Raw genomic sequence first — 15,060 nt, forward strand, 5'->3', positions numbered from 1 at the left:
TTCCCCCGTAATCCAATTAATACTTCCATTTTCAAGACCGACTCTTTCCAACCGCTCAGACATTCATCCCCTTCAGACTTCCCCCGCCCCCGCGCACTAGTAAGGGCTTATCTATGTGATTCATTATATTTGTGTGTACCTATTGACAGATCGACTCTATTGCCTACGGATTGACTAATCAAACTGAACCAATATACCTTTTCTTGAATGAAGAAAACAGCTTTCATTGAAAAGAAAGAAAATTTAGAGAGCTGTACAAAAACAAAGCCAACCAACATGGAGACAACAAAAGGGAAAAAGGAAAGAAAAAAACAATCAACTAATGCAACCAATTTATTTCCAATTCAGATGGAAAGATGTTCAAAGAAAAATAAATGATATATATATATATATATGTACTGTATGAAGAAAACAAAATACAAGAATGTTGTTCTTGTACTGAGAATGTAATAAAATAGCAGCAAAATGCACATGTAAATCCTGAGAATGTTGTACTTGGCCATCATAAACTCAGGACTTTTGATATCTACCTGTATAATTATTTTTATCTTCACATTCATGAATGAAGGCTTTTGTTCTATTCTGTTAAAGGGATTCATATATGTGTATCTAACCATTTTGAGGCAGTAAGATCAGCAGCAATCCAAAAAGTTTTGGGTTTAAGGCATGCACTTACCACCAAGCCTGCAACATCTTCCATTTAGATTGATTCGCCATCATAATTTTATGCTTCAGCTAGTTACAACCGTGTCCTCAACCGAGCCTTTCGTCTTCCACCAGCTTTTCAACAGGATTATCCTTGGCCCAAACAGCTGCATCTTGATATCCGAGGTCAAAGAGATGGTCTAGAATGTAATCTTCTGCTGGTTCAAGAGCCCAGTTGAAAAGCTGATATGATGCAGAACATGCAAGAGTTTGATCAAACTACAAAGAGAAAACAACAATGTATCTACTTGTTGGACGAGCTTTGTCGAACTCATTTACCTCTCTTGGCCCAGCTCTGTTTTCAGGGTTGCAGTCTGGACTGATCCCAATCCCTTCAAAGCCCAATCGGGTAGCGGGGAAAGCACATACACGCACCTGCGACACCGTCCAAAAGCAAAATTTCAGGGTGACTGAAATACGAAAAACCATTGAGAAATTTATCAAGTAAATACCGTTTGTGAGGCAGAAGTAGGTGGCATGAACAATGTTAGACCACCATCAATGCATAGTCTATTCCGAAAGACGGTGACGGGTCTTGGTGCTAGGTATCTACACAAAAGCGTTATTTCAGCTCAGCGTCATTTACCCAACTAGGAAAAGTAAGAACATTCAAGAGGATGTGAAACTAAAATACCCACCCTGGAATAAAGGAAGAAGTGAAAACTGCATTGATGAGATCATCTTTTGAATCAAACTGATCCACCAACAAGCCTCTCGGCCTCCAAAAAACTTGAGTAACAGCAACTGTAACATAAGAGATATACAAAAATAAATGAGCTTGCCGATGAACCAACCAAGCACCTAGTTTCTTCATTGTAATATTAATTATTTAGGCCAATCTTATGCATATATCGTCTCATTTTACAACATAACATGTACAAAAATATATTAGATCAAAGCCACCAAAAGTAAACTCAGATTGCAATAATCAAGTTGATCGATGTCACAGTAATATAACATTTTCCCCTTTCTTCTGGTGATTTTGTTCGGAGACCAAAGAGAATGAATAGGGAGGATGCATACCACGGACCCTTCCATTGCACCTAATATGTACATCATCTGGAAGAAACTTTTCAAGAACTTCCCTGAGTACAGCCTGAGGATTTAAATGAGAAAACATCAAAATTCAAACCAGTAGATGAGTTGCAAATCTCCCATTTCACAATGATCCTAGACCAAGAGGATAAATTGAAACTTACGATACACGATATACAAATATCAGGAATAAAAAGGAAATGGAGTTCTTCTAAATGAAATTCAAGCGATAGGTCTTTCCACTCAAGATTTTACCACAAACAATAAAGAAAATGAATGAAATGGCCTACTTCACCAGAGATATACCCCAAGGCGAAATGCAGTCCCTCTACTCCTGCAGTCTTCGGCCAGAAGTTTAGTAGCTTCTAAAGCCTCCTTCATACTGGCTCCAGAGGCAATAACGGCACAGACAATGGCACCAGCTGAAGCTCCAGCTAATGGAGTCGTTTCCTATATAATTACAAACACTTCAGTACCACAAGAAGATAAACGAAAGAGCAAGATAAATATGTGCATCACAAAACAGTAGCAAACCCTCCTGAGACATTTTCTCTCCTAACTTCAAGCTTTAACTAAAAGTCTAAAACATTCTATAACAACTAGAGATGTCCACAGGGTGAGGCGGGGACAAAGAAGCCTTCCCCGCCGCCTATTTTAATCCATATTTTTGTGAAATTCACCATTTATTTTCATGGAGATTTCTGGGACCGGGTTCCCGTGAGGAATTTTTTCCCGTTACTATTATAATATTTTTAAAATTATTCCTTTAAATAAACGGTTTAATGGGTAATTTTCATTTTTCAACATTAATTTCTAAAAAAATGTTAAACATCTTAATATATCCGTATAATGTCCTACCAATCTAATTTCTAAAAATTCAAATTTTAATAATACAAGTCTAAAACACTTTTAGAAAATAAACATACTAACTCAACTTAAATCGAAGCAAGATATATATGTGTACAATATAATATAAATATATAATAGGCTAGATTCGTGTATTAGTTTTGATGTATACAAAGGCTGGGAACAGGGACGGAGAATATAATCCCCGGCCCTAGCCTCATTTGGCTAACGGAGAGAAACATCTGCCCGCTCCCTTCTCCATTTTTTCGCTGTTAAATGGACACCTATAATCCAGTGACATCTGAATGGCAATACATTCAAAGTACTTATAAAAACAAACCTTTCTAGTTGCATTTCCAACTAGCAAATTGCAATCAATAAACTTCAAATGTAGAACATTCATACTGCTAAACTTAAGCATCCAGGATTAGGTAAGTAATGGAATTTTTAGCTACATGTTTATGCTGGTAAATATTTTCTTAAACGCTAAGAGAGCCGGAGCCGGAGAAAATTCATATTCCACAGCATATATATAAAAAACAATGAATTCTTATAAATCCCTACTCTTCCAGAAGACCAATTGCTTCCAATTGAAGCATATCATCAATTCAGAGTTCAACAAAACCCATCAACAGAGACACAAAGGGAATCACAACCAAAATTCTCGAACACGTTAAGAAGAAATGTAAAAAGGATCAGAAGAACCTTGATATAGCTATGTTCAATGAGAAATTTCGCAACTCCAAGATGATATGGAAACAACAAACCAGCGGCAGAGAAGCTAAACCCTGGACTGGTAACGACTCGCCGCTCTCGCTCAGCCTTAACATCCTTAATCCGCTGCTCCCACACTACATCAGGCTGAATCTCATCCTCAACCACCGCTCCAATTCTCTCCTCGTACTCGCTCTTGGTTCCACTGCGATTCTCAAACATAGCAACCCCATTCGAACTTTTTTTGGAGGAACGACTAATCAACCTCGCCGCCAGCCCCAATAAGAGGTCCCCGGTGGCTACAGCGAAGGACTTCTTCTCGGGAATGGGATCCGGCGGTGGCGGCTGTGGAGGCGACGATGAAGACGAAGAATTTGAAGTGAAACGTAGAGTTTGTGTGCGTAATGGAAGAGTGTATCTGTGTGTGAAATTGATATTAGGGTTCGTAATTGGGGAAGAAAAGGGGCGGGAAATAGAAGAGAGAGGAGGAGCCATGGAAGAAGAAGAAGAAGAAGGAGAGGAAGAAAGTGTGAGCTCTGATTTCAATTGCAGGCGGAGGTTTTTGTGTCTGTCCCCAATGGGTTTTATTTTAACACAATTCAAATTATAGTTTTTTAATTATTTAATCAAATTATTTATCACGATCCCACTCTTATAATAATAATATAATAATAATTATATCATTATTCTAATTTAACAAACAAATCAACCGTATTTACAATTATATTTATTTTATTTAAATAAGAAAATGAATTTAAATAAGAAAATGATAAGTGGCAGATAATTATATTTATTTTGTTTAATTCCAGGATAACGATTGTGTGACACTAGTTTTGTGTCCGTCGAACACATAAAAATATTTAATTTTTTATTTAAAGAAAAATATTTTAAATTTTTAATGGAAGAATATTAATGAGAATGTTTTGTAGAGAAGAAAGGTATAAAATCCTAACTTGTCTCCATGGGGGCATTTTGGTAAATTCACCATTGGGTTTGTTATATTTTGTCATTTACCATTAATTTTTTAGAACAAACTTTATGGGAAAAAGGAGTTAGATTTAATTGTTAAAATTCATAATGTAATTATTTTATTTTATTTTTTTAATTCTTAGAATTTTTAGCTAAATTTTAAAATACAATTTTTTTTTTAGTTATTTAAAATTAATCTATTTTATTTTATTTATATGAATATAAATAAATATTGGAAAGTAATAGAAATTCAACTTGATTATCTTATAGATGTGATAAGTAATTAAGAAATATGTCTTCACCTTCGAAATTGTGCTGGACTCTATTGGACTCTATATCACGGAAAATGGTGAAAGAGATAGATGGAACAACTATTTGTGGGGCCTTACCCAATATATCTCGGCCAACACTCCAAATTGGTGAATTTAGAATAGTCAAATATTTTCTCGGGTTCTACTGAAATATGAATTTCAATGAGAATTCAAGACAATAAACATCATCCGATGATTCTGACATGACATCGTTTGCATCCTCCGTATTACCGTGGCTGCTGGCACAGAGTTAGCCGATGTTTATTCCTCAGATACCGTCATTGCTTCTTCTTTGGAAAAAGAAGTTCACGACCCGTAGGGCTTCTACCTCCATGTGGCATTGCTTCGTTAGGCTTTCGCCCATTGTGGAAAATTCCCCACTGCTACCTCCTGTAGGATTTTTGGCCGTGTCTCATCCCCAGTGTGGCCGATCATCCTCTTGGTCCAGTTGGTAGGCTATTGCCTCATCAACTAGCTAATCAGATGCGAGCCCTTCCTCGGGTCTGCTCCTCAGCCGGGGTATTAGCGGCCTTTCCAGCTATTGTTGCCCTCAAATCTCCATGGCAACGCAGCACGCGCGGTGCTGCAATTTCCTTTGGCTCCGGCCGGTTGAATCGCCATTGGAAGATGGAAACCATGCACAAAGCTGGCGATTCAACCGGCCGTTGGCCTTTCTGTTCTTGTTGGGCAGGTTACGGTGGCGATTAGGGTGAACCAAATGCGGAGAAGGCATAATCTTCTTCATATTGATCTCTGCAACTATGAACAGAGCTTGAAGATGAAGAGAGAATACAAATCCATTTCATGAACATTACCTGTAAAAAGCTCCAAATCTTCCGTCTCTTCGAGGAATACGATAAGGAATAACTTTCCAGTCGCCTTTCAAGCCATTCCTTCTCCATCTCTACTTCCTCTTCCTCAATCAATCTTCTTCCTATAAATTCTTCTCTTCTTTCTCGAATTTTCGATTCAAAAGAAACTACCTCAAATTCGTATCTCCATGTCTCAAAATTTTAGACCTCGAATCGCCTTCAATGCCGGAATCCCTAGGACCAGAACCGTCCATTACTACTGGTGTCGAATCTGTCGACGAATCATCAGAATCAGCTTGGGAAATCCTCTGGAAATTTCCATCACTTGCCCCTTTTGTTCCAGAAATCTCCGCCATGAATTGGACGTCGTTAGGGCACGATTCCACGGCGATCCTTCTAATTTTCTTCAAGATTCCGGAAATCACATGACCAACACGAATTCTCGCCGGATGATCCCGCGGTGGACGTTCGAAACTGACGATGCTCATTCTCTGGATTCTTGGATTACTCTCCAATTCTCCAGACCATCGGAAAACTCCAATCCCGCAGCGAATTCCGACATGGAGACGATTCGGAGGGTGAAAATTACGGAGTCGCATTTGCAGAAGGATTCGAGCTGTGCGATTTGTAAAGAGGAATTCGAAATCGGAGGGGCAGTGAGGGAGTTGCCGTGTAGACATTTTTACCATTCGGATTGCATTGTTCCTTGGTTGAGAATCCATAATACTTGCCCTATTTGCCGGTACACACTACAGAACGCCATTGATGGTGAGAGCTCTGAGGAATCTGTGGAAGAAGGAGACGGAAGAGGGAATGGGTGGTGGAATGTGGTGCGTTCATGGTGGCCGTTCCGTGTGATCGGCGATTTGGCTCGCCGGCTAGGGTTCGCCGATTATGGCGATAATCTCCTCGCCTTGGAAAGTAAGATTTTTAAATTTTATTCTTTATTGCAATTATGATCTTATAACTAACGTAAAGATCAGACAAAAAAAAATTAAAATTACAAATTTACACCAATAAATATAAAATTAAAAAAAAATTAGCCAAATATTGCAGCAGATTCATGGATGTACTCTTGGCTGGCTGATTGACACACCCACCCCATGTATGTATCTATCACTCTCTTTTTTTTCATTAGGTTGCTTTATTTATTTATTTATATTTACTCAAATATATATGTGAGGTCCCACGTCGTTTGTGAAGTGAATGAGAACGAAACATTTATTATAAGAGTGTGAAAATCTCTCCTTCTGGAGGTGTTTTAAAAATTATGAGAAGAAGTCTAGAAACGTAAACCCAAAGAAGACAATATTTGCTAGTGGTGACCTTGGACGGTTACAAATGGTATCAATTATGAGAAGTCTAGAAACGTAAACCCAAAAACGACAATATTTGCTAGTGGTGACCTTGGATGGTTACAAATGGTATCAAAGCCAGAATGGTGTGCCAGCAAGGACGCTGGCCCCTAAGAGGTGGATTCTAAGGTTCCCATATCGGTTGGGCCCTTAAAGGGGTGGATTCTGAGATCCCCATGTTGGAGAGGGGCACAAAATGAATGTATGCCAAAGGAGTGGATTATGAGGTCCCCATATCAGTTGGAGAGAGGGGAACGAAATGAATGTGTGCCGGCGAGGACACTGGGCCCCTAAAGAAGTGGATTATGAGGTCTTATATCGATCGGAGAGTAATGAGAAGCATTCTTTATAAGAGTATAAAAACTTTTTCTTAGTTGACACATTTTAAAACCACGAAAACATGAACTAACATATTTTGCTTATTAAATTTGTTGTAACATTGTGTGTATAGAAATTGCAGAGAGTCAAAAGGAACCTTATTTTCAGAACTCTACAGCTTACTATTCGGTTCCTCTTGAGATCTGCAAAATCCCATCTCATAATTATATGTTTTAGAACACCCTACACCTACTGGACTTGCTTCCCCTTTGGAAAACAACATCCCCATTCCCTATCTACACTTAACACTCTCCTTTTTGGGAGGAAAACACCTGTTTGTTGTTAGAAATGTTTGCAGAGGCGCCTTCTGTTGCTCGTAGAACCAAAAATGAGTACCCGATCCGCTCCAACCCGACGTCTTTTGTATCATTGGTGTTCTTCAGATGACTGTGTGATGATATGGATATGCCAAGATGAAGGAGAGTGATGGAGCCCTGAGATATTCAGTCCTACAAACATGAGAAATGAATGAGTTGGAGCTCTGATAGATACAAAGGCAACTGTACATGCCTTCAGCTTTATGATCTAACAAAGTATGTCAAAACTTACTTGATCTGGACGAGACGAATCAATGGGCGGCGGCCAAACTCTATGGACATCTTCCTTTGTCTGCCCTGATTCGGACCGAAAAGAAGGCTTCGGTTTAGGTAACAGATCAGGGGGCAACGACGAAGAAACCCCAGGTTGATCGGCCGGAGGAACAATTAGACTTGTAGACTTCGGATAGGAGATTGGAGGTATTGAATGTCCACGAGAGGAATGTGCAGGAGCCGGAGAAGAACGAGGTGGGTAACGATTTACATGTCGTCGGGGCGCAAGACCATGGGACGATGACCTTGAACGATGTGGAGCAATCTGTAGTTCTACATGATCACCAGGAGCTGGGGCAGGAGCTGGAGGAAGAGTAGGTGGTATTGCCTTAGAGGTTCTCCTCAGATACGAAGACAAACTGACACTTTCGACTTCTCCGAAGACCGAGTAATCAAGGCCGAGATTTCGTTTGGGAGAGGCGTTGATGATTGCAGCCAACTGCTTTAATCTCTGTGATGTCATGCGCCCCAACTCCGAAGAAATAGAAGCTTGAACAACTACGAGCGGTTGCATCGTCGAGCCAATTGTGTTTGTTATTTGAAAATACACATTCTGTAAGACAAGAAAGAGTGAAATCCAGCATCCATTACTCAACTCCATACATGGAACTAACATCACAACTCAATGTATATAGCTAACGTTCGATAAACTCGAACAGGTTTTAATACCTCGTAGCGCCTCAGATGCAATCCAAGCTTCACCTCGTTCCTGAACTCGACGAATTTGTCGAGTATTTCAGAAATAGAGTTCGTAAGAGTGAAGTTAAACACAATCTGGGGGAACTGCCATATTGAAGCATGTTGAAATGGGATTATAGAGATTCCCCCAGGAAACCTCAGGATTTCGAATACTGATGGCTGTCCAAAAATCGATGTCGTCAAAGTAAGGTTCGACTCGCGAAGGTAAAGGTCATATAAATACGATCTCAGCAGACTTAAGGACACTGGATTTATTGGAGCAGTTAAGTATTCAGAAAGAAGACCGAAAACCACGTATGTCCTGTTCGACTCGCCTACGTCGTGCATGGATAGAATGGCAACCTGGTACGATATACGACGACCCTTAGTCATAAGGGATCATACTTAAGAAAGCTAAATCCAACAGAAAAGAGCAGCACAAAACCTTGACATTAGGAATGTCTAGTTCACCATTGATATCAAACTCTAATCTCTTGATATGAGGGAGAAGCTCCTTCACAGGCTTCTCAAGAACAAAATACACGTGAACTGTGGCTGGAAAAAGGAGAAACAAAAGTTTATGAGTACCATATTCATACAAAATCTAACTTGAACCAAAAGGATAGCCTAAGTTTTAAAACGTATCTACTAGGGAGAAATTTCCACACTCTTATAAGGAATGATTCGTTTCCCTCTACAACCGATGTGGAATCTCACAATCCACTCCCTTTTGGGGCCCAACGTCCTCGATGGCACACCGCCCGGTGTTTGGCTCTGATACTATTTGTAACAGCTCAAACCCATCGCTAGTAGATATTGTCCTCTTTGAATTTTCCCTTCCAGGCTTCCCCTTAAAGGTTTTAAAACGCGTCCACTAGGGAGAGGTTTCCACACTCTTATAAAGAATGATTCGTTCTCCTCTACCACCGATGTGGGATCTCACAATCCACTCCCTTTTGGGGCCCAACGTCCTCGATGACACACCGCCCAGTATTTGGCTCTGATACTATTTGTAACAGTCCAAACTCATTACTAGCAAATGTTGTCCTTTAAAGGTTTTTCCTTCCGGACTTTCCCTTAAGGTTTTAAAATGCATCTATTAGAGAGAGATTTCCACATCCTTATAAGAAATGATTCGTTCCCCTCTTCAACCGATGTGGGATTTCATAATCCACTCCCCTTAGGGACCCAGTGTTTGGCTCTGATCCCATTTGTAACAGTCAAATCCTAACCGATATTGTCCTCTTTGAGCTTTCCCTTTTGGGTTTTCCCTCAAAGTTTCAAACGAGTCCACTAGAAAGAGGTTCGGAGTTTCAAAGTCAACATAGGGAAGAACACAAGCTTGATCCTAGCAAATCTAAGCTAAAAATGGTAGATGAGTTGAACTAAAGCACAATCCTGTTGTCAAAACATCATTAGAAAACAGCAAGATCATCCAAAATCATCAGAGAAGTATAAGACGCCATCAAGAAATTGCTACACAAATCATTCAATCCCAAAACAGAATAAGAGAAATGGGAATCGAAAGACATACATACATACATACATACCACTGAGTTTAATGGCGTCTTTCGCTTCAAACCCTGAATTTCTTTCATGAAAAGGAAGAAGCCAAAAGAATCCAGGCACAAACACCACAAACCCCAAAACCAAAACCAACAAACACTTGAAATTCAACTCCTTACAAACTCTATCAAAACAAATCGAACATTCACCACAAAGACACCCAGAAGAGTGAGCCACCTCACGACGCTGCTGCACCGGCAGATTTCGCTCCTCCACTTTCCCCATTCGCAGAGCATCTGTAACAAATCCCCCAAATCCCCCAAATCCCCTTCTGGGTTTTGTTACAAACACCCTAAAATTCTCAAATAGATTGGTTTTTCACGGGGCAACCCAACGTTGAAGACAAGCAAAGGTGAATGAGTAGAAGGGTAAAGGGGAAGATGAGAATAAAGGGAGAAACCCCACTTGATTTGTGTAAAACAACAGCAAAAAAGGGCTAAGGAAAAGCTTCTCCATCAACAAATGGAAGATCCAATGGAATTGAGAATGAAACGGACAAACAGCCTGGTTTTTGATTCATGGGTTTGGCGGAGAGTGATGAATTGACTGAGCCTTTCCTATTCGTTGAGATCAAACCTTTTCTGTAGTTAATACCAAGTCAAACACCATTCTTGAGGCAAGAGGTGATAATTAATATGATATTAGAAGTGGGTTTAGTTCATGGAAACTAAATTAGTGCTTAAGCAATGAAGTTGATAACTTAATTAATTAAGTTCATGCACGAAGAGATAAGAGATTAACTTTAAGAATATGGAATAATTACAAATCATCTTTACTAAAACTATGGTAATATAGTTCTAAAGATTGTTTGATTGATAAAATTTTAAGAGATAATGCATTAAGTAATTTTGAATAATAAATCATTAGTTGAAGCCTTGTTAGCATATGTTTTTCCATCTTCCACTACCCATAAATTATAAAATGTTATCAGTTTTGTTTGGGTGGATTCTATATTAAAAATATGCTTTTAGGATTAGTTTATAAAATTGCACTTATTCCTACCTTTTTATGGTTTATATTGTTCGGTTATTCTCAACCATTCAAACAAGACTTTACGTTCAAAATAAAAAGGTCTAATTAAACAACGAGAGAATGCATAATAGGAAGACTCAGCCCACATACATCATTTGATGAGAGCACTAGAGAGACTGAGTGAAAGAAGGTGATTGAGCTTCTCTTTCTTTCATTTTCTAATCAATAGATTTACCAGAAGCGTACAGAAAAAACAAGGAAAAAGCCAAAAAAAGAGTTTCATACATCAAAATGCTATATGAATCTTCTGAGTTGAAAATTAAGTAGAGAAAAACGGGAAGGTGCCTCTCAGTTGCATGATCATTTTTTTTAGTTCAACAACATGTAGGAGTGGAGGATTCGAGCTCTTAGTCGAAGATATATATCATAACCAATCGAGTAGTTCTCGAGTTGGGGTGAGGGGCGAATAAGTCGAGCATTTTTCAAAGCTGATTGTCAGCCATGTCAAAAGCTTGGGACTAATAGAAGGTGAAGCTGCATTTTTAGGATTCCTAATCATATAAAGGATAATGAACACTGAGTCTTAAACTAGATTCTATCAGCTTCAAAGCAACTCAACAAGAACGGAAGTACAAAATACAAACGAATCTGTATGGTTTGCAGTACGTGTCAAAACTTTTCTATTTCATACGATGAAGGAAAGAAAACTAAATAACTTGGACAAATTCTATTTCTGCAAGAACAAGAAGGGTAGACTAACAAGTTCTCTAAATAAGCTTTTTCTTCTGAAAGAAGCGCTTCAAGTACCATATCTGTAGAGTAGAAGCAATGATGCAGACACCCAAGGACATGATACTATACCACGCAACTCGTGTGTTCGTTCTCTCGCTGACCGTCCTCATAATAGCTTCTCTGCAAGACTCCAAAATTATATAAACCAGAGTAATGAGTTGGAGAAGGTTGTGGACATTGGCTAGATTTAGGTAAGCATTCAGTTCTACAATGGAAACTTAGTTACCTGTCCCTGAGAAAGAGCAGATTTTCATGGATAGCTTCGACAGCTCCCTCGAGTTTCCTCAGCTCGAGTTCAACACCCTAAACAAGAACGAGTTTGATTCGAATGGATATTACAAGTTGTAGTGGAATATGGAAAAGTGGAGGAAGTAGTTAGTTACCTCAATCTTCTCTTTTTTTGCGACTGATTCCCAATCCTTGGCTGCAATCCCTGTTCTCCAGTCAAGGTTGACACTTACCTCAGTACCAGCTTCATGCTTGTGGTCAGTCAGCCAGAAACAGGCTAGGTAATTACCACCCTCACTCGTCGTAAACGCAAACTGACCATGCGTTATGTTCTCCGAGTGATGAAGATTGTTCCCGTATGGAGATGTCACCTGAAGGAGACTGTCATCAATCAGTAAAGTGCAAAACAATAACATATAATCAAGACATGAAGGAATCTGGCCTTCAAAACTTAAAAGGAAAATTTTTCCACACACATAGAATAAACATCGATTTGCACCGAATCTGTATGTGATTATCGATCTAGCGTTATAAGTTATGGAATCATAATCAGATCACAGATTCAAACATGTTTGACATCATTGAATCGACGAACCGTTTCACCACCAAATGACAGATATAAATTACTTATAAGGAGGCACAACCAATGGATTCAGCTAAACATCCTAAAACATATAGTGCAGTTCTCCTGGTTGTTTACAACAATCCATGAACGGTGGATTTATCAGTAGTACATATCAAATGGCCTGACGCACTGCTAAGTCTAAACTTCCATAAGAACTGTTCAAGTCTCAGATTAATTAGTAAAAAAAATACAAGAAATAACATATATAGTATGAGTAGATAAGATTATTTTTCAAGAGAGATGATCACTCAAAAATGTCCAATAGGAATTCTGTCGTCCCAGATCCACCGCTAGTAGATATTGTCATCTTTGAGCTTTTCCTTTCGGGCTTCCCCTCAAGGCTTTAAAATGCGTCTGCTAGAGGAAGGTTTCCACTCCCTTATAAAGGGTGTTTGGTTCTCCTCCCCAACCAACGTGGGACATCACAATCCACCTCCTTCAGAGCCCAGCGTCCTCGCTGGCACTCGTTCCTTTCTCCAATTCGATGTGGAACCCCCACCAAATCCACACCCCCTTTGGGGCCCAGCGTCCTTACTGACACACTGCCTCGTGTCTACCCCCCTTCGGGGAACAGCAAGAAGGCTAACACATCGTCCGGTGTCTGGCTCTGATACCATTTGTAACGTCCCAGATCCACCGCTAGCAGATATTGTCTTTTTTGAGCTTTCCCTTTCGGGCTTCCCCTCAAGGCTTTAAAACGCGTCTACTAGGGGAAGGTTTCCACACCCTTATAAATGGTGGTTTGTTCTCTTCCCCAANTCCCCAACCAATGTGGGACATCACAATCCACCCCCTTCAGGGCCCAGCGTCATCGCTGGCACTCGTTCCTTTCTCCAATTCGATGTGGGACCCCCCCAAATCCACCTCTTTGGGGCCCAGCGCCCTTACTGGCACACCACCTCGTGTCTATCCCCCTTCGAGGAACAGCGAGAAAGCTGACACAGTCAGGCTCTGATACCATTTGTAACATCCCAGATCCACTGCTAGCAGATATTGTCTTTTTTGAGCTTTCCCTTTCGGGCTTCCCCTCAAGACTTTAAAACGCGTCTGCTAGGGGAAGGTTTCCACTCCCTTATAAATGGTGTTTCATTCTCCTCTCTCCAACCAACCAATGTGGGACATCACAAATTCAGAGGTCAAAATACAACCCTTCAATGAGATCTACTAAAGAAATGGACAAAATATATCATCTAGAGACTCAAATTGAATTTTAAATGAAGATCTATCACTGTCAATAATATATAGACTAGTCAAGTTTTGATACTAAAACAATTCCAGATTCAACTTTTTGATCACCTTCCCCATGAATCATCCTCCCAAACAATCATTAAGAATTTAAAACAATTTGCAAAAACCAAATCATTTGTGAGTGTGCAGCAGATTTCAAAGGTACCATCTCCTTAAAACGAATCCACAACCTATGTTCCTCTAAACCTGTTGAGATAATCTTCACAGACAAACTCAGAAACCAAACAAACTAAAATTGGATGAAAAAACTCCATAATAGTGAAGAAGAGGCTATCATAGAATTGATGCCTTTCTTTCATCTCCCTGCTAAGATATGCCTAAAGCGTTGTGAGAACATCAGACCTTGACCAACAAGCCAGAGAAGCAAGGACACTTCCATTGGCGCACTGGATTTATGCAAACCAACACAGCCGGGAAAATCCTTTGGTCCCGTTGATTCATCAATGACAACATGAAATTTTATCTCCAAGATTAGAAACAAAGGACAAGACGCACAAGAAATAGATCGAAGTTCTAGGAATTTCGAAATTGATCGGTCATAACCAAACGGGAGAGGACAAATCAACAAATACGTAGCAATGCATTACCCCGTCGGGTGTATTTCATAAGCCTATTGATTTTGATACAGCCCAACAAATTAACAAACCGAGAAATTCAAATAAAAAACAATACCACCAAGGCACAGATAAAAGAGACATTGGCGAACGAAGAATTGTTAATCAAAGAAGAAAAAAGGTTTAATCTCGAAATTTAACCTTGACAGAAATGGTGGGAGCATGAGTATGATCAGCGACAACGACAAAATCGGCAAGAACAACAACGTTGGTCTGGATTTCCTCGGAGACGCACTTGGTTCCAGATGCAGGTAAGTTCAACCAGATTGAATGGGCAGTTCGAACAAGATCTGCGGCGAAGAAACAGAGCACGAACAACGGCAACACCACTTCCCGGCGCATGATGTTCTCCGATTACCAACCCCGAAATCTAAGAGAACCGAATCGAATCGAAACTGGTTTGCAGTTCAGATCAGATATTAAAAATGGAGGAAGAAGAAGAAGAAGAAGAAGAAGAAGAAGAAGAAGAAGAAGAAGAAGAAGAAGAAGAAGAAGAAGAAGAAGAAGAGGAACCCCGTGACTGTGGTAATCTGAAATTCTCTACACAAAATTAGAGCATTATTAATATTTTGTTTGGTTAATTTAGTTCTAAAATATTTTTTATTTATATTTTTACTGAGGA

General features: G+C 39.6%; 4 protein-coding genes across 7 annotated transcripts; 1 reads left to right on the forward strand and 3 right to left on the reverse strand.

The window, feature by feature from the left end:
• Positions 1-367: 367 nt before the first annotated feature.
• On the reverse strand, positions 368-3,869 carry LOC111777601 (patatin-like phospholipase domain-containing protein 2). The gene is made up of 7 exons (XM_023657272.1): positions 3,292-3,869; positions 2,047-2,190; positions 1,729-1,801; positions 1,344-1,449; positions 1,158-1,254; positions 985-1,080; positions 368-888 (listed from the first exon to the last, which is right to left on the reverse strand). The coding sequence occupies exons 1-7, from the start codon at positions 3,793-3,795 to the stop codon at positions 754-756; spliced, it is 1,155 nt and encodes a 384-aa protein (XP_023513040.1). The 5' UTR covers positions 3,796-3,869; the 3' UTR covers positions 368-753.
• A 787-nt stretch (positions 3,870-4,656) lies between these two features.
• On the forward strand, positions 4,657-6,671 carry LOC111806742 (E3 ubiquitin-protein ligase RNF126-like). Of its 2 annotated transcripts, none has more exons than XM_023692190.1 (2): positions 4,657-6,313; positions 6,452-6,671. In XM_023692190.1, the coding sequence occupies exons 1-2, from the start codon at positions 5,581-5,583 to the stop codon at positions 6,481-6,483; spliced, it is 765 nt and encodes a 254-aa protein (XP_023547958.1). In that variant the 5' UTR covers positions 4,657-5,580; the 3' UTR covers positions 6,484-6,671. The 2 variants fall into 2 exon arrangements, with proteins under 2 accessions (XP_023547958.1, XP_023547950.1); XM_023692182.1 differs by having other exon boundaries at positions 6,449-6,669.
• Positions 6,672-7,077: 406 nt separating this feature from the next.
• LOC111806726 lies at positions 7,078-10,597 on the reverse strand. 2 transcript variants are annotated; one of them, XM_023692174.1, is made up of 5 exons: positions 9,944-10,593; positions 8,839-8,948; positions 8,385-8,756; positions 7,675-8,268; positions 7,078-7,574 (listed from the first exon to the last, which is right to left on the reverse strand). In XM_023692174.1, exons 1-5 carry the CDS (start codon positions 10,182-10,184, stop codon positions 7,569-7,571), a joined length of 1,323 nt encoding a protein of 440 aa, XP_023547942.1. In that variant the 5' UTR covers positions 10,185-10,593; the 3' UTR covers positions 7,078-7,568. The 2 variants fall into 2 exon arrangements, with proteins under 2 accessions (XP_023547942.1, XP_023547934.1); XM_023692166.1 differs by having other exon boundaries at positions 7,078-8,268; positions 9,944-10,597.
• Positions 10,598-11,455: 858 nt separating this feature from the next.
• On the reverse strand, positions 11,456-15,018 carry LOC111795558 (transmembrane emp24 domain-containing protein p24delta3-like). Of its 2 annotated transcripts, none has more exons than XM_023678063.1 (4): positions 14,580-15,015; positions 12,107-12,322; positions 11,950-12,026; positions 11,456-11,843 (listed from the first exon to the last, which is right to left on the reverse strand). In XM_023678063.1, exons 1-4 carry the CDS (start codon positions 14,778-14,780, stop codon positions 11,699-11,701), a joined length of 639 nt encoding a protein of 212 aa, XP_023533831.1. In that variant the 5' UTR covers positions 14,781-15,015; the 3' UTR covers positions 11,456-11,698. The 2 variants fall into 2 exon arrangements, with proteins under 2 accessions (XP_023533831.1, XP_023533839.1); XM_023678071.1 differs by having other exon boundaries at positions 11,777-11,851; positions 14,580-15,018.
• Positions 15,019-15,060: the final 42 nt, after the last annotated feature.

The sequence above is a fragment of the Cucurbita pepo genome, chromosome LG01 (assembly GCF_002806865.2).
Source record: "Cucurbita pepo subsp. pepo cultivar mu-cu-16 chromosome LG01, ASM280686v2, whole genome shotgun sequence".
Lineage (NCBI taxonomy): Eukaryota > Viridiplantae > Streptophyta > Magnoliopsida > Cucurbitales > Cucurbitaceae > Cucurbita > Cucurbita pepo.

Excerpts from the sequence above, each read along its gene's own strand:
- LOC111806726 (XM_023692166.1), bottom strand. The coding sequence starts at position 10,184 with ATGGGGAAAGTGGAGGAGCGAAATCTGCCGGTGCAGCAGCGTCGTGAG. Across the intron at positions 8,949-9,943 it reads AGACGCCATTAAACTCAGTG|CCACAGTTCACGTGTATTTT; the intron begins GTATGTATGTAT and ends TCCTTTTTCCAG. Across the intron at positions 8,269-8,384 it reads TGCATCTGAGGCGCTACGAG|AATGTGTATTTTCAAATAAC; the intron begins GTATTAAAACCT and ends CTTGTCTTACAG.
- LOC111795558 (XM_023678063.1), bottom strand. The coding sequence starts at position 14,780 with ATGCGCCGGGAAGTGGTGTTGCCGTTGTTCGTGCTCTGTTTCTTCGCC. Across the intron at positions 12,027-12,106 it reads CAAAAAAAGAGAAGATTGAG|GGTGTTGAACTCGAGCTGAG; the intron begins GTAACTAACTAC and ends GTTCTTGTTTAG. Across the intron at positions 11,844-11,949 it reads CTGCTCTTTCTCAGGGACAG|AGAAGCTATTATGAGGACGG; the intron begins GTAACTAAGTTT and ends GGAGTCTTGCAG.
- LOC111777601 (XM_023657272.1), bottom strand. The coding sequence starts at position 3,795 with ATGGCTCCTCCTCTCTCTTCTATTTCCCGCCCCTTTTCTTCCCCAATT. Across the intron at positions 2,191-3,291 it reads TTGAACATAGCTATATCAAG|GAAACGACTCCATTAGCTGG; the intron begins GTTCTTCTGATC and ends GTAATTATATAG. Across the intron at positions 889-984 it reads ACAGAGCTGGGCCAAGAGAG|CTTTTCAACTGGGCTCTTGA; the intron begins GTAAATGAGTTC and ends GCATCATATCAG.
- LOC111806742 (XM_023692182.1), top strand. The coding sequence starts at position 5,581 with ATGTCTCAAAATTTTAGACCTCGAATCGCCTTCAATGCCGGAATCCCT. Across the intron at positions 6,314-6,448 it reads TAATCTCCTCGCCTTGGAAA|CAGATTCATGGATGTACTCT; the intron begins GTAAGATTTTTA and ends CAAATATTGCAG.